Genomic DNA, 15,150 nt, shown 5'->3' on the forward strand with positions numbered 1-15,150 from the left:
GAGGAGAATGGAGAACCTAGTAACATGTGACAATATATGACAGCAGTGACATCACCATCAGTAAAGGAAGAATGGACTACCTGATAGAAGGTGGGGGTAAGAATTGGACCTCTGACTTAAAAACCAAGAATGAGCCATGTGTGATTGCTTATGACTAGTCCCAGCATGCAGGAGGCTGAGGCAGGAGGATCACAAGGTCAAGACCAGCCTGGTTAATAGAGTGAGAGCCTGTCTCAGAAACAACAAAAATTCCAAGTAGATTTAAAAATCTAAATTTGAAAAAGAAATACTTATAGAAGAAAATACAATCACTTCTCAACTTTTTGGCCACATCAAATGTAGGCAAGAATGCAGGAATAGGGAAGAACTTCCTAAAATGCAAAAAGCAGAGACCACAGATTAATAGGTAAAATATTTTATAGTAAAATGAAAAATAAAACTTATTTAAAAGGTATATTGTCATACTTTTTAAAAACGCATCTAATAATTTTAAGATACATACTTATGAAAAAGAATGCCTGGGATTTGCTTCAAAATACTGTTGTGGGATGGGGTAGAGTTAGTGTAAGTGTAAGTTAGCTATGGGAGTGCTGGGGTGTAGCTAGATGGTAGAGCATGTGCTTAGCACACGTGAGGCCCTGGACTCAGTTCCCAGTACCAAAAAAGAAAAGCCAGGCACTAGTGGCTCACACCTGTAATCCTAGTTACTTGGGAGGCTGAGGTTGGAAGGGTCACAGTTCAAGGCCAGCCTGGGCAAATAGTTCCAAGAGACTCCCATCTCTAAAATAACCAGAGTAAAATGGACTGGAAGTATGGCCCAAGTAGTGGAGCACCTACTTTGCAAGCACAACGCTCAGAGTTCAAACCCTAGTCCCACCAAAAAAAAAGGGGGGAGGGGAAGAGTTGGAACTGTTGAACCTGAGTCAAATTTTTTCTTTTAGAATTATATATATATATATATACATGCATAGTTTTTCATTTAAAAAGATAAGGGGAAAAATTGATAATTACATAACAGTTTCACCCACCAGATTAGCAAACAGCAAACCTGGTAATTTAAGTCTTGGCAAGAACATGAAAAAACAGACACTCATACACAAATGGTAGGAACACAAATTGGCTCAACTAAGTTGACAGAGACTGCATCTTCTAGTAAAACTGTTCCCCATCTAGGTTAAATCCTAGAAAATCTTGCTCATGTAAACATGTACAAAAAAAGTTCGTAGACTTGTTTTTAGTAGCAAAAAACTGGAAACAGCCAAATATCTATTTATAGAAAAATAGGGAATTAACTAAAGTGACACACATCACATCAACATTGATAAATCTCACAAACATGGTGAACAAAGAAAGGAATACAAACAACGCCACTTATATATAATATAAAGCCATGTAAAATTAAATAACATGTTGGCAGGGATTCATATATATGTAGTAACTTCCATAGAAAAAAAGCTAAGAATGAGTTTAAAATTCAGAATAGTAGTTATTTCTGGTGAGGAATCTGGAATTAAGGACTCAAAGGAAGCACCTTGGGATGAGGTTTTGCTTCTTAAGCTGAGTGGTACGTACATGAGTATACCTGTAGTATTTCTGTCATTTTGTATGTAAGAAAATAGCTTGTAATTTAAAAACTAAGTATTTTCAATAAAAGGAGACATGACAGGAGGAAGTTAGAGAACAGGCACAAAAGTACACAGTGGGGGAAACAATGACATTCATTTCAGTTCAACACAAGTTTCTGTTCTTATTGAGAATAAATAAACCTTGCCTGTCCTACAAAGAACATGATCTGATTCCTCAGTCCAAAAGTAAAGACAGCTACTAGGAAAGCCTGGGCTTACCAGACCTGTGGTAAGACCTCCAGTTGTCACAGGATTAGTGGGCTTTTGATCCAGGTGAAGCAGCTGGGCTCTGAGCTTTGGCTTCTCTTCTTCTCACTTGTCCCTCCCCTTTTCTATATATTAAGAATATTTTTAGGTTGAATCTCTTTTTGGTGGTGCTGAACCTTACCCTTACACTGAACCACACCTGTAGTCCTGGGTTTGTATCTTTAATGACATTCATGTAATAAATAAAATATAGTATGGTGCCAAGAGCACCTTTTAGCCAGCTTTCTGAAATGAGTCCATATCTCAGAATGAGTGTGAAGGACTCAATACTTGTGGTTTACTCCTAATGCCTGTTCTGAGACTTGCTCAGGCAACTGAGAAGAGCATCTATGCTGAAACCTGTGGCCTCAACTTCCAGCTCATAGGTCAGGCTCATCCTCTTGAGGAGGAATGCCGATCTACAGTGCTGCCTGATTCTGGGGGGAAGAAGACATGTGTGCCAGCTGTCTGATTAGGCAGCAGGCAAAATACTGCTCACTCTCCCTCCTGCCACCTCCAACTGCTGGCTTCCTCATGGCCTTCCTGGGGAGGTCCTCAGCGTTTTCATGGCCTTCCTGGGGGAGACCCCCAGCTTCCTCCTGGGCTTCTTGGGGAGTCCCCAACTTCCCCATGGCCTTCATGGGGAGCCCACAGTAATGGAAGCCTGATAGGCAATCTGATCCCAGGGTCATGTACAAAGTACAGCTGACTCTGGCTCCTGACACCTCCTGCTGTATCTGCTGGAATCCGAGGCCCAAAATGATCTATTTCCAGCTCTACAGCAACTCTCTGGATCCCATGATGACGTGTCAACTAAGTGTCTGCAGATCTGAAAGAGACCAAACAGAATCACATGGTTTGTCAACCTCCCCAAATCCAGCAACTCTGTTTCTTCCTCAACAGATCCTAACCTCTTCTCCCTTTTTATCTATTACATTTTCCTCCAACCCACTATAATATAATGTCCCTCCCCTGGTTATGCTTATTGTGTGCATTTCTTTCCTATTATTCTGCAGTGATATCCCTCCTGGCATGTGCCCTACTCTTGGAGGACATTACCAGCCCAAATTCAGAAACCTAATACTTTCACCACTACTACTCCCTAGTACGTATTAAGGACTTGATATATGCTAGACTCTGCCTGTTATGAATTTAGTACATATATATACAGGATATGCAAGTGTGAAGCTCTGAGCTCAAACAGTAATGGAATCCATATAAGCAATGAGGAAACACACCCAGAAGGGTTAAGTAATTTGCCCAAGTAACTTCTCACATGCTAACAGGTGAAAGAGCCAGGAGACAAACCCAGATAAAACTTTCCCAGAGCCTACACTTCCAACTACTGGAGCTCCAGCAAGTGGTCTCCTAAAGGTGATTGGACACTGGCTAACTCCCCTCCCCCTTCTCCTCCATGGCTTACAGCGAATGACAGCTTCCTTGACTTGGCAAAAGCCACCATCTGGGCCTCTGCCATCCACATAGTACATGAATCTCAGCTCAGGTGGGTAGGAGGCTCTGGTCAGGCCTGACAGCAAAGGGATTGTGCGGCCCTCTGCCCCAGGGGCCTCAGTCAGGGCCTGCAGCATCTGGTACTTGCACCATGGGTCACGAAGGAAGCCTGGGGTGATGAGCAGCACACGGCAATGACTACTGCTTAGTGCGTGGCACAGTTCTGACACAATGGCACCACCTGGGGTTGCATCCCGAAGCTGCAGAAAGCAGCGCAGACTGGCAGTGCTGCCCTCCAGGTAAGAGACCAGCTCCTGGGCAGCCACCAGGTCCTCCTCACTGTGGCATATGCAGACGTCGTAGTCTTTGCTCCAGCGGCCACTACTGCTGGTGTCCACATGTGTTGGTGACAGGGTGGAAGACATGACTGGACTGAGGCTCGGGGTTGGGGGGCTGTCCTGTAAGGCCAGCTGTGAGGCTGACTGTGAATTGTCATTGGGGTGGCTTTCTGGGGAAACAGGCATCTTCTTTGGCTTCTTCATCAGTGCCTGCCTGAACCAGTCTGTAGGAAAGAGAAACACACAGTGCTCAGGTGGTGACTTCTTACCTGCGGCCTCCTCACTGATGGTGCAGGGAGGAGCCCCAAGGGAGGATAAGCAGGGTTCCAGCCAGCACCCTGTGCTAGGAAACATCTTATTCTCAAAGACCACTAACGTCTTCTATGTCTTGCCTAAGAGTTCCCTCTATCTTTAAAGGTCCCCAAAATACACTAGAACTGTAGATCTTTCTGTGAGAGTGTTTTACCAAACTGCTTAAGAGAGACTGCCTTAGCCAGGTGAGCTTGCATGTACACAGCTACTCAGATGGCTGAGGCAGTGAGCCCAGGAACTCAAGACCAGCCTGAGAAACAGTGAGACAGCATCTCAAACAGCAGCAACAACAAAGTGCTGGGGTTGTAGCTGATAGTAGAGTACTTGCCTATCATGTGCAAGGCCCTGGGTTCAATCCCCAGGATGGAAAAAAAATGATGGCCTTGCTCCACTCCAGATCCTTTGGTATCTGGTACCTCAGCCCACCTTAAGCAGAATGTTTCCTTAACATTGACTAGTCAACCATCCAACCATCTATGAGTCTGGAAAGAGAGTTATGTGGATACATAAGACTGTCAATGAAGCCCAATGCCCACTTCCATCACTGAGAGGAGATTAATTTAGATTAATGTAAACTACCCATTGTGAAAAGGAAAGGGAAGAAGATAGGCATCTGTTTAGCCCAGAAAAGTCCTAAGTTGTTGTTAAGTGAGCAACACAAACATTGAAAGAGAGCTACTGGTCAGAGCTCCTAAAGAGCACACAGCTTAGTGATTCTGAACCCAAAGTTTGGAGCACTCAGATTTTTTTTTTTCCAGTACTAGGGATTGAACTGAGGGCCTTGCACTTGCTAGACAAGCACTCTCCATTTGACCATGCCTCCTCCCGCCCCCAGTCCTTTTGCTTTTAATTTTTCAGATAGGGTCTCACACTTTTGCTCAAGTTCAGGACTTGAACCACAATCCTCCTACTTCTACCCCCAAGCAGTGGGCAGCCACACCTGGCTCTGGCACCCAGATTTGATTGTGGACCTCCCGCATGCTTTCTCTATACCTTAAGCAAGTTAGTCTAGGTCTCCATTTCCTCTGTAAAATGGTTCCTTTTAGTTGTTGTTGAATGTTTACTCAAATAATACAGTGTCTGGTATCTTGTAAGCACTCCATAATGATATTAAAACTCAGCAGTTGATAAAGACAAATATTTTGGTGTTCTTGGGATTGATTAGTTTTCTCTCTGTGTTTGGCTACTTCCTCTGAATGGTTCTGGAACAAAGATTTAGATGACAAGTAATATAATGTTAAGCATTCAGCACAATGGTTTCCAGACTAGGAAAATGTGCTGAGCAGACCTGGAAAACCCTTGAGCCAAAGAACTTGAAGAATGCATGCCTCCCTCCTCCTCTACAAAGCATCCAGTCCTGAAGCCCAGTCAGGAGCTTCACCCCATCATCAGCCTTTCTGGGCCAAACACCCATGTGTTTAGACCAGACAGTCCTCCCAACCCACCAAAATGGGGACTGAGGACAATATTCTTAGTTACAAGAGCAGGATCAGGGGACAGGTCCACTCACCAGCCATCTTGCCCAGAGGCTTCTTGGACTGGGAATGAGCTGCTGGGAGGGAGGTCGATGATGCCATAGTGCTGGGCTAGAAACTAACCCTGTGAAGCTGGGCATTGGGAAAGCAGCAGAAGGGAGGAGACCCAGTGTTGACCTCATGGAACAGTCATCCTACAAGAGACAGAGAGAATCACAAAAACTATGCCTACCCTATTCTCAGTCCCAGAATATAGGATCCTGGAAGTTCTGCTTCTCTAGTAGTGCCTCACAGTCTCAGTCCTAATCATGGGGCCAGGGAAAGGCATTACTGGGATTGGTGCTGGCTTCTGGATAAACCCAATCTGTGCAGTGTTGTCAGACTTCCAGAGCATGAGCTCAGCACGACCAGCAGAGTGACTGCTCTCTGCTCTACCTGGCCAGGAGTGCATTCAAAATCTGGGGAGGCACAGCTGGCAGGCTCCTTAGAGGACTTCCCGTGTAAATGCAGAAATGAGAGGACAGTTACCATTTGAACAGGTAAATATTTATTCCATTGAAAGGATGCTGAGCAGTAGTGCATGCAGGAAGCCTTGAGAAACTTTTCCTCCAACTGTGTCTTCCCCAGAGTGGTGAAAGCTGCCAACTGCAGGCAGCTAGTGCCAAAATTCTCAACTCTTGTTAACTGTGGCCTTCAGCAATCTTGCTAAACTTCAGTGTCTCCATCTGTGAAATGGAAACGCTGTAATACTAGAACCTGCTTCTCAGCATTATTGTGAGAATAACATGAGGTAATTTATATATATTGCCAATGGTATCTGGCATATAATAAATGCTCAGAAAATGTGGTGGGTTAATATGTCTTTAAAATCATCTAGCCAGACATGGCAGCATGTGCCTAGGGTCCCAGATCCTGAGGAGGCTGAGGGAGAGGACAGCTTGAACCCATGAATTCAAAACCAGACTGGGTAATATCGTGTGACTCTGTCTCAAGGCAAAACAAATAAAATAATCTAGATGTGGAAGGGATATATTACATTTGGTTTATAATATTCAATATTGCGGCATTCATTTTCTTGACACTGATCTTCAGTTTGATTAAAACCTCTGATTCCAGAAGGTTTTAATTTTTGTGGGGTTTTTTGGTGGTGACATTATCATATTGCTTCTAATTTATATGAAAATGAAAATAACCATGAATACCTTAGATGGGCAACTTGTTGGGTTCTCTTCTCATCACAAGGACAGGGATATCCCTGATGCTGAGGGCTCTTTCAGCCTTGGTTTCTGAGAGAAGACTGTATGGTGCAGAGCCAGCTCTGGCACAGGAGTGTAGCATTCTAGGGACACTTCTCCAGCTGAAGAGCTGGTGTGGCTTGGCTCTGAGGCTGTGGAGCAACAGGCAAAGGGCCACTTTATCTGCCAGATCTGCAGAAGTCAAAACAAGTTCCCTCTGGGAAGTCACAGAAACAAATCAATTACTAAACATGCTATAATAAGAGGTTTCAAAATTTAAAGAATGTTAGTCTAGGTTGATCATTAATGCTTTGTTCACCGATGAATGAACCAAAATGATGAATAAAAGGCAAGAGATGATGGTTCATGAACAGTTCAAAAAATTATACTGTAGCTGCAAAAGAGACATGTGATAATCTTAACCGTCAACTTGATTGGATTGAGAAATGCCTAAGGGATTAGTAAAGTATACCTCTAGGTGAGGGTGCATCTGTGATGGCATTTCCAGAGAATTAGATCATAAGGGGCCCTGACCTAATGAATGGGTTAATTCCCTGGTGAATTTATAACATGATGGTGTTATTGGAAAGTAGTGAAAGCCCATTTGGCCACTGGGGTGTGTCCCTGGGGCTATATCTTGTCCTGGCCCCTTCCTGTTATTCCCCTCTGCTTTCTGGCTGCCATAATAGGAGCTTGTCTGCTTCACCACACTCTCCCTGCCATGACTGACACTTCTGAAACCAGGAGCCAAAATAAACCTTTTCTTCCTTAAGTTGTTCTCTTAGGTACTTTGGACTCATACAGGGCAGAAAGAAGAGGTGGAATGAGTACAGAGAAGACACTGGAAAGAGAAAAGCAGTTAACTATTAAACCACACATATTTGGGTTTCTTTTCCTTCCTAATATTCCTTTGTGTTTCCAACAACCTAAGTGGGAGACTGCTGCTACGACAGTGCTTTATACTGCTGGTAGATTTTAAATCCTTTTCTTGGTCACAGGTTGCAGTCTCTCTACATCTTCATGATATCATTCAAGATGCCTCGCCTCGCCCCCAGCAGTAGACATATGGCCAGTTTTTATATTATCTAAATTTTTTTAATTTGTTTTAATTTTAAAATTTACTATTTGTTCTTAATACACTTACAACTGGAGAATCATTTAATTTTTAGGTGATATTCTAAAGTTTAAAATTAACACGTTAATCTCTTTAACATGAAGATTTAAGTTTTATGAAGTGACTTGCCTTTTTGATAGTACATTCTGATTTGGAGTAATTACCTGTTTCATTACTTCGGAAGAAATCTAGAAAGTGGTAGAATGTGGCTACCAAGTATTAGCCCCTGAGTTCAAATCCCAGTACTGCCAAAAAGGACAGAATCTAGGGCTGGGGGTGTACCTCTGGTACAGCACTAGTCTAGCATGCAGGAGGCCTTGGGTTCAATCTCCAACACCACCAAAAAAAGAAAAAAGAAATACAAATTGTCTAACAGTACATGCTCCTGGAAATGGAGTAGTATAAGCTCTTGAAAACATGAAAAAAATTGAGGACAGGAAACAACAGTATCTTCGACAGGATAATTGAGCAAGATGGCAGGTAAGTTCCAGCAACCACACATGCTTCCTGGAGTCTAAAACCTCATGCACCTTCCTTGTTCCTTGCCAGTTCTTGTGCAGCCTGGGCTGTTAAGCAGTCACATGCTCACACATGCTTTAATCTGTCCAAGACTTAGTAACAATCATCATATAGCAACAAACAGTTGTTCAGCACACAAGGTAACCAAATCTTCAACTAGAAGGTCTAATCAGTAGCTCTGTGTATTCTCTGATTTGCTTTGTAGCCTCCTATGTAGCCACTTTTTCCTGTGTTTCTGAAAAATTCATAAAGCAGTTGGCATGGTGGCTCATTCCTGTAATCCCAGTTACTCAGGAGGTATATAGGCAGGAGGATCTCAAGTTTGAGATCAGCATGGACAGAGCTAGCAAGACTCTATCTCTAAAACAAAATAAAAACAAAAGGCTGGAGGTGTGGCTCAAGTAATAGAGCACTTCCCCAGTGCCACACACACACACACACACAAAAATTCATAAAGCAGAATGACACATACCTCAAATACCCACTTTGTAGGGAATAACAAAGAAAATGTTTAAGGAGCTTCTCCACAGAAAAAGAACCAGCACAATCCCTTTAGTTCTAGAATGTGTTTTCAGTATTACCTGTAGGAACTTACAAGACAGATGTTACGAGGTTTCACTGTGTAAATCGTGTTAAGTATTATCCAGCATCTAACTGTTCTGCAGTTGCTGTTATATAGAGGATGTCCTAAGGCCTAGAGGACCTATGATTAGAAGGTGTATATTTTATGATTCACATTAGACTTCTGTTCAGCTGTAATCACTACCTGTGGTAGACAGAATGTGATGTCCCAAAGATGTCCATGTCCTAATCACAGCACTGTGTTTGTCAAAGAGTGATTTGCAGACTATGGGGAACAGACCCTACCACAGCTTCCATGTTCACACTTGAGAGTGTGGGTCAGGCCTCCTTACTTCTGAGCAACAGAACACAGAAAAGATGATGGAGTGTCACTTACACGACTATGTTACCATGTAAGATGTAAGCATGCATGTCTGTATACCTGCCTGCACACTGTATATAAGATGTATATATACCATACATATGAGTACTGTGTGTGCATGCATATATGGTGGTATGTATGGTGCACGTGTGTGTGCAACTATCTCCATCTTAATAGAGGGGGAGAGAGAGAGAGACTCCCTTTGAAGAAGTTGCCATGTTCTGTGAGGACCACTCATCAAGGAACTTTGAGTAGTCCCTGGTTGCTAGCAGTGGTCCCCAACTGACAGCTGGCAAGAAAATGGACCTCAGAGGTCTGGCAGAGTGCCTGCCAAGCAAGTGTGACGCCCTCAGTTCAAAACCCTAGTACCAACAAAAAAAAAGGAAAAAGAAAATGGACCTCAGCCCTGCAGCTATCAAGCCAACAACCTGAAGGAAACTGGAAGTAGATCTTTCTGCACTCAGGCCTTTGATGACACCAAAGCCTTGGCTGATGCCTGGATTGCAACTGGGAGAGACCCTGAGCAGGGGTTCCAATCAAGCCTTACCCAGAACCTTGATCTGCAGAAACTTTGAAATAATAAATCAGGGACGAAATGCAATGCTGGCTTAAAATGATACTGTGACTCATCTCAAATCTACCAAATCAACCCCCCAGGCGAAGACTTGGACACCTGCTGCTTAAAGTAGCACCATGGCAAAGGTCATGGGGTGTCGCTCACATGATTATGTTGCTACAGCATACATTATGTATACATGTATGTCTACTGGCACTGCACTGGTCCAGTGGGTTACACCAGCAGTTTTCAAACCAAGCTGCATATCATCAACACCTAGGGAGCTTTTATTTATTTATTTATTTATTTTTTGGTGGGACTGGGTTTTAAATGCAGGGCTTCATGCTTGCAAAGCAGGTGCTCTACCACTTGAACAACAACACCTCCAGTCCATTTTGCTCTAGTTATTTTTTGGAGATGGGGTCTCATGAACTATTTGCTTGGGCTTACCTTGAACTATGATCTTCCCAATCTCAGCCTCCCAAGGAGCTAGGATTACAGGCATGAGCCACTGGTGCCTGGCTAAGGGACCTTTTAAAAACACAGATACCTCTGAAGATTCTTATTCACTGGTTCAGAAGGGAGGCCCAAGAATCAATTGTTTCTTTTTCCCTTTTTTGATTTTTTTTTTTTTTTGGTAGTACTGGGGTTGAACTCAGGACCTTGCGATTACTAGGCAGGTACTCTACCCACTGAGCCACATCCCAGGCCCGAAGAATCAAGCTTTTAAGATCTCCCCAGGAAATTCTGACACAAGGAGCCACTAATATAGATTACAGCGTTATAAATATATATGTATTTATATGCAGATATAACAATATATATATTTTGAGACATGGTCTCATTATGTAGTCCAGGCTTCCCTGGAACTCAAGATCCTTCTGCCTAACTAAGTCTCCTGAGTGCTGTGATTATAGTCATATGCTAGCATTACCATTAGCGAGGGGTTAGGGATGCAGCTCAATGTTAGAGTGCTTGACTGGCATGTGTGAGACCCTGGGTTTGATCCTTAGACTACAAAAAAAAATTACTGATATTCATAAGCAGTAAAACAAATTTTTAAATGTCCAGAAAAATCTGTGAAATAAATTGTCAATTACTGATTTTGCTGTAAAGCAAACTTAAGATTGAACTCTAACAGGCAAGAAACAGAATTCTAGTTAATTAACTGACATCTCATATTTGATAAATATACGGCAAGGCATATATGCTTTCAACATTACATTTCATAAATTCTGAAGAATTAAAAATGTAAAAAAGTATGTATGAACAAAAGCACCCACTATTTTAAATTTAATTTATGAATCAAAACCATGAGTTCAAGGCGAGCCTAGGCTACATAGCAACACCCTGTCTCAAAAAAAAAGTACTGTTACTTTCAGCATTAAAATCTAAAACCCTTAGCTGTATCTTATTCACACAGACGCACATCTTACAAACAGGAATAGCAAGTATTATAATGAATGTTGCTGTATTTTGAAAAAAATAGCAAACTGGTCCTTGGAAAGCTTCTGTTTCTTAATTTAAAAAATGCCTTTGTTCTGAAACTACATCATATATGTTCTTAAAAGTCTTTTTTTCTTTTTAGTGGTACTGGAGTTTGAACTCAGGGCCTCATGCTTGCCAGGCAGGCACTCTACCATTTGAGTCACTCTGCCAGCCCTAAGGATCATTTTTTAACTAGAATAATGTGAGTTTATTTTGTATTTACTGTTATAGGTCTCAGGTAAATGCACAGTCATCGAATATAAGACAGACTGTATCAGCAGTGAGTTCATGGTTTATATAATTTACATAATTTACAAATTATGCTAACTATACACCCTCATACATTTGTATCCTTTTGAGCTTAAAAAAAAATGGCTTTTTTTTTTTTTTTTTGGCAGTGCTGTGGATCCAACCCAGGGCCTTGCACATACTAGGCAAGCACTCTACCATTAAGCCACTTCTCTGACCCCCAAATGAGTAATATATATATATATATTTTTTTTAAAGGCTTATTTGGGGGAGGGTTAGAGAAAAGTACCTTAGATCTTGAAGACAAATGCTGAACTGTGTACTACCAGGATAATAAGGATTATTGTAAAGTAATAGTAACAGTAATAGCAACTGTAGTAACAGTTACACACATGAGCAAGGACAAACAAACCATGTAATAAAAGAGTATTCCTAAATAGGCTCAGATCTATAAACTGTCCTGGTTTATGACAGTGGTAACACTGAAATGCAGTACATTTTTTTTCAATACATGATGTTCAGTAAACTTTAAGTAGCTGTGTAGAAAAAAAATAATCACAACTCATACCTCAAGCCATACAAAAATTAATTCAAATGGATAATAGATATAATTGTGAATGGTAAAACAATAAAGCTTTTATAAGAAAACAGGAAATTATTTCCTGATTTTAGAGTAGGCAAAGATTTTTTTTCACACCTCATACAGATAATACAACCATAAAGGGAAATGATAAATTGGAAAACATTAAAATAAAGACTTTTGTTCGTCAAAAGATACCATTAGGAAAGTGAAGAGGCAATCTACTGAGAAAAAGAAAATGCTTAAAAATACAAATCCAATAGGACTGGGGATGTACCTGTAGTACAAGGCCCTGAGTTCAAACCCAGTACTGCCCTCCCTCCAAAAAAACCCAAAAAATCCAATAAATGTTTTGTGTGCCAAATAGTTCAAGAACTACAAACTACTAAGAAAAATTTTTAAATGGACAGAAAAATTGAACACGCACTTCACAAAAAAGGCATTCAAACGACCAACAGACATAAAAGCTGCACAATTCAGTCAGAGAAATGCAAATTCAACTTCAATGCATCACCACTATGGATTTAACAGAATGGCTACAGTGAAAACAGAGACAGAAGTATTGGTCAGGATGAACAGAAATAGGAACTCACACACTGCTTGTGGGAGGGTAAATTGGCACAGCTATTTGTTTTGTTTTGAAACAGGCTCTCCCTATGTTGCGCACGCTGGCCTTGAATTCAAGATCCTCCTGCCTCTGCCTCCCAAGTGCTGGGATTATAGACATATACCACCATATCTGGCAAGCACAACTATGTTGGAGAACTGTTGGGCACGATAAAGTTGAAAGCACACACCCAGCAGAATGCATCCATATGTTCATACACAAAAGAAATACACATGAATTTCTGCAGCAATATTCAAAATTACCCCAAACTGGAAACAATCGCTTATCCATCAGCCTGAGTCTAGTAGGGTGGCTGAATGACATGTGATCTAGCCATACAGCAGAATATCAACAAGAATGAATAAATCACTGCTCAACACAACAGGGTGAGTCTCGCCAAACATATTCAATATATAATGCCTACACACAAGAGTACAAAATACATGATTTCATAGATTGAAAGTCTAGAACAGCAAAGCTGTTTTATGATGTCAGAAGCCAGGATGTTAGTCATCCTTACGGGGAGGCCATAGCTAGAAGTGGGCTAAGAGGGCTCCAGGGTGCTAGTAATGGTTTACTTACTGTTCTAGAAGCAAGTTGCACGGAAAAAAGATCACTGTGGAAAATTATTAAGCTGCATACTTGGGGTCTGCACTTTACCGTATGTATGCTATGTGCCTTTTTTTTTTTTAAGTCAAAACCAAACGACATGGGGCTTCCTCTGAGTCGTTCCCGACCTTGTTCCCTGGGTAGGTGTCTCAGCTGCAGGATTTCTGACTTACCTATCACCATAAGGACCAGAAGACGGATGTGTCCTTTTCCATGTATCCCTCTAGTACAAGTGGCTAACCCGTGGTGAACAATAATAGCTGCTCCACCCTAAATAAAGCCTTGTACTTGCAGAAACACCGAGCAGAAGGACAGGGTGTACGTAGAGTAGAGGACAGAAGGAGTGGAAAGAAACACTATCTACAGCTAAGGACTCAAACAGACCGACAAGGCCAGGTTCAAGCCCCGCTAAGGGAGAGGATTCTGCGCCAGCTTCTCGGGCGACAAAGAAGGTGACAGCTGCCCCGCAGGGCCTTTTTGTGCTGCTTGGTGGAGGCAGCCAAAGAGAGGAAAGTGCCCCGGGCTGGGGCCGGGCCGGGACCCCGTGTCTCCCAGTTGGTCCGGCCGCAGGTCCCCGGCTCTCTCTAGCCACACAGGGGCTCTCAGGCCGCCCCCCGCCGCCCCGCGCCCCGCGCCTCGCAGACCCCGCAGACCCCGCAGCCGCTGCGGCGTCTCCGCCCGCCCGCCTTCCGCTCACCTCCGCCTCCCCGCCGGCTGCGCCCTGCGGGCTCCGGCCGGGGAAGGGCCGCGCGCGCCCGGTTCCCGGAAGCGCGGAGGGCGCCGCCCCTGCTGGCTGGGCCGGCCCGTCTCGACCCCAGCATGCGCCCGGCCAAGCGCGGCCCCGAGGGCCCGACCGCCCGGCTTCCGCGTCGCTCCGGGCGCCGCGCGCTCCTCCACGCCAGCGCGAGCCCTGCCCGTCTAGACAGAAACTTGGACTTGAACCTTTTTTGCCTAGGTTCCCCGAAAGCCACCGTGAAAGCCTGAGTCCTGGTTTTGTTCTGGGTGGAATTAAAAAAATAAGGAAAGAAGCCCTGATTTCACCTAAATTGCTAGCATCCTGCACGGGAAATACACATCTTATTTTTCTCTTATACAGTTGAGAAAAGTGAGACTTCGAGAGCGTAAGCGACTTTTTTCAAGGGTCACACACAGTAAGATAAGCGGGTAAAACGGGACTTGAATGCAGAAGAGGCAGGCACAGTGTGGCAGCTGGGAAGGCAGTCAGCCAGGGGACACCCCAGACGCTCTGCAGATGCTGGTCTGATGCCAAAGTGCTTCGCCCTCTAGGCAGTAATTCCCGAATGGGCATTAAACAGCCAACAGTTATGCAGAATGCCAACAGGACTGCTGCTAAAAGGGTGATGAGGCACGACGTTGGCAAGTCCTGGTTAAACATTTAAGTGGTTCCTTTGCTTCCCATTTCTTAGAGCTCTTGAGGTATTCATGAGCTTTGTAAAGCACCAAGGGAATAACACAACATGTACCTTTCCCAAACTTGTTTCACCCTAGAAGAAATATTAGTATCTTCTTGAGCAGTATTCCACCGCATGCCAGTTTGAGAAACATTATCCTAAAACTATGCCCATGAAATGTTGGAAGGTCGAGGTCGTTTAATGGGACCAATGGAAGATTCATGATCTCCCCTCCAATCTTATTTCTTCCTTTTTCTCTCCAGCCAGCCAAAATGGATGAGCTGCTGTCCTGAGGGAGTCCTTTGTGCTGTGGAGTTGTTCATGCATGCTCTTTCTAGATTCATTTTTCTCATCAAAATTATAGTCTTGGAGCCAGGCTTAGTGGTACAT

General features: G+C 43.2%; 1 protein-coding gene across 5 annotated transcripts; it reads right to left on the reverse strand.

The window, feature by feature from the left end:
* Positions 1 to 399: 399 nt before the first annotated feature.
* On the reverse strand, positions 400 to 14,135 carry Tirap (TIR domain containing adaptor protein). Of its 5 annotated transcripts, XM_074066397.1 has the most exons (6): positions 14,046 to 14,117; positions 6,651 to 6,900; positions 5,977 to 6,173; positions 5,484 to 5,642; positions 3,295 to 3,885; positions 400 to 2,700 (listed from the first exon to the last, which is right to left on the reverse strand). In XM_074066397.1, the coding sequence occupies exons 4-6, from the start codon at positions 5,548 to 5,550 to the stop codon at positions 2,681 to 2,683; spliced, it is 678 nt and encodes a 225-aa protein (XP_073922498.1). In that variant the 5' UTR covers positions 5,551 to 5,642; positions 5,977 to 6,173; positions 6,651 to 6,900; positions 14,046 to 14,117; the 3' UTR covers positions 400 to 2,680. The 5 variants fall into 5 exon arrangements, with proteins under 5 accessions (XP_073922498.1, XP_073922497.1, XP_020038315.1 ...); XM_074066396.1 differs by lacking the exon at positions 5,977 to 6,173 and having other exon boundaries at positions 6,651 to 6,835; positions 14,046 to 14,135; XM_020182726.2 differs by lacking the exon at positions 5,977 to 6,173.
* Positions 14,136 to 15,150: the final 1,015 nt, after the last annotated feature.

This window comes from Castor canadensis, chromosome 2 (genome assembly GCF_047511655.1).
Source record: "Castor canadensis chromosome 2, mCasCan1.hap1v2, whole genome shotgun sequence".
NCBI classification, from domain to species: Eukaryota; Metazoa; Chordata; class Mammalia; order Rodentia; family Castoridae; genus Castor; species Castor canadensis.

What these genes read in the sequence shown, in the direction of transcription:
- Tirap (XM_074066396.1), bottom strand. Translation starts at nt 5,550, where the DNA reads ATGGCATCATCGACCTCCCTCCCAGCAGCTCATTCCCAGTCCAAGAAG. An exon ending in GCCTCTGGGCAAGATGGCTG is followed by an intron (nt 3,886 to 5,483) that starts GTGAGTGGACCT and finishes TCTTTCCTACAG; the next exon opens with ACTGGTTCAGGCAGGCACTG. An exon ending in CAAGGAAGCTGTCATTCGCT is followed by an intron (nt 2,701 to 3,294) that starts GTAAGCCATGGA and finishes GGTCTCTTTCAG; the next exon opens with ATCTGCAGACACTTAGTTGA.